The sequence below is a fragment of the Oryzias melastigma genome, unplaced genomic scaffold, assembly GCF_002922805.2.
Source record: "Oryzias melastigma strain HK-1 unplaced genomic scaffold, ASM292280v2 sc03633, whole genome shotgun sequence".
In the NCBI taxonomy this organism is placed as follows: Eukaryota; Metazoa; Chordata; class Actinopteri; order Beloniformes; family Adrianichthyidae; genus Oryzias; species Oryzias melastigma.
The window spans coordinates 806-2,104 of NW_023420201.1; the positions used below are offsets into that span (position 1 = coordinate 806).

The following is a 1,299-nucleotide window of genomic DNA, read 5'->3' on the forward strand; positions in this document are numbered from 1 at the left end:
ACATGTAGATTGTATGTTTATACGTATAGCCCTTAGTTCATACATGTAGACTGTTTATTCATACATGTATGTAGACTGTATGTTTATGCATGTAGACTGTATATTCATACATGTAGACTGTACATATAGACACACGCATATATACATATAAAATCAGTGACAGTGATTATCTGGATCTTCACTAAGTCGTTCTTTAAGACCCCGCGGCGGTCTCTGTCTCCTGTCCGTCTGTCTGCAGCCTGTCTGTTTGCCCTGCTGTTCGGGGGGGTCTGGTCCATCACTGGAGGGGAGTGTCTACCTGGGGGGAACCTGTTCGGCATCGTCATCCTCTTCATCTCCTCTGTGCTGGGGGGCAAGCTGGTGGGAATGATCCAACTGCCAACACTGCCCCCCTTCCCTCCACTGCTGGGTACAGTCTGACAGAAACAGACCTGGATTCTTTATGCAGACTGATGGGACGCCTACTGACTCCAGACCGGCCGTGGCTGTGTGGCTGTTTGTGTCTGTGTGCAGGTATGCTCCTGGCCGGGCTGCTGTTGCGTAACGTTCCATACATAACCACGGCGGTCTACATCGACACTCGTTGGTCGGCGGCTCTGAGGAACATCGCACTGTCCATCATCCTGACCAGAGCCGGACTTGGACTCAACCCCTCGGTGCGTTCACTGGCTCAGAACGAGAACTGGATCTGTGGACTTACTGCACTCACACTGACTGTGTCTGTATGTATGTCTGTATATGTCTGTATATGTTTGTGTATATATGTCTGTATATGTCTGTGTATATGTGTCTGTATATATGTCTGTATATGTATCTGTATGTGTCTGTATATGTCTGTGTATATGTATGTCTGTATATATGTTTTTATATGTGTCTTTATATGTCTGTGTATATATGTCTGTATATGTGTCTGTATATATGTCTGTATATGTGTCTGTATATGTCTGTGTATATATGTCTGTACATGTCTGTACATGTGTCTGTATATGTGTCTGTATATGTCTGTGTATACATGTCTGTATATATGTCTGTATATGTCCATGTGCAGGCCCTGCAGCGTCTGAAGGCGGTCTGTGTTCGTGTGGCGGTGGGTCCCTGCACCGTGGAGGCGTCCATTATCGCCGTGGTTTCTCACTTCCTGTTGGGTCTTCCATGGGTGTGGGGCTTCATTCTGGGGTACCGGTCTCCATCAGAACCGTTCAGAACCGGTTGCCGGACCTGCAGTTTTCATGATTGTGTGTCTGCAGCTTCGTTCTGGCGGCGGTATCTCCAGCTGTTGTTGTTCCGTCAATGCTGCTG

The 1,299-nt window shown here is 47.3% G+C and overlaps 1 protein-coding gene across 1 annotated transcript; it reads left to right on the plus strand.

Moving 5' to 3' along the window:
• Positions 1–238: 238 nt before the first annotated feature.
• Positions 239–1,299, plus strand: LOC112138513 (sodium/hydrogen exchanger 9B2; the record flags this gene model as incomplete). The annotated part of the gene is given in 4 exon segments (XM_024261061.1): positions 239–409; positions 514–656; positions 1,049–1,176; positions 1,248–1,299. Coding segments are annotated over 4 exon segments (494 nt in total), but the record flags the coding sequence as incomplete, so codon positions are not given.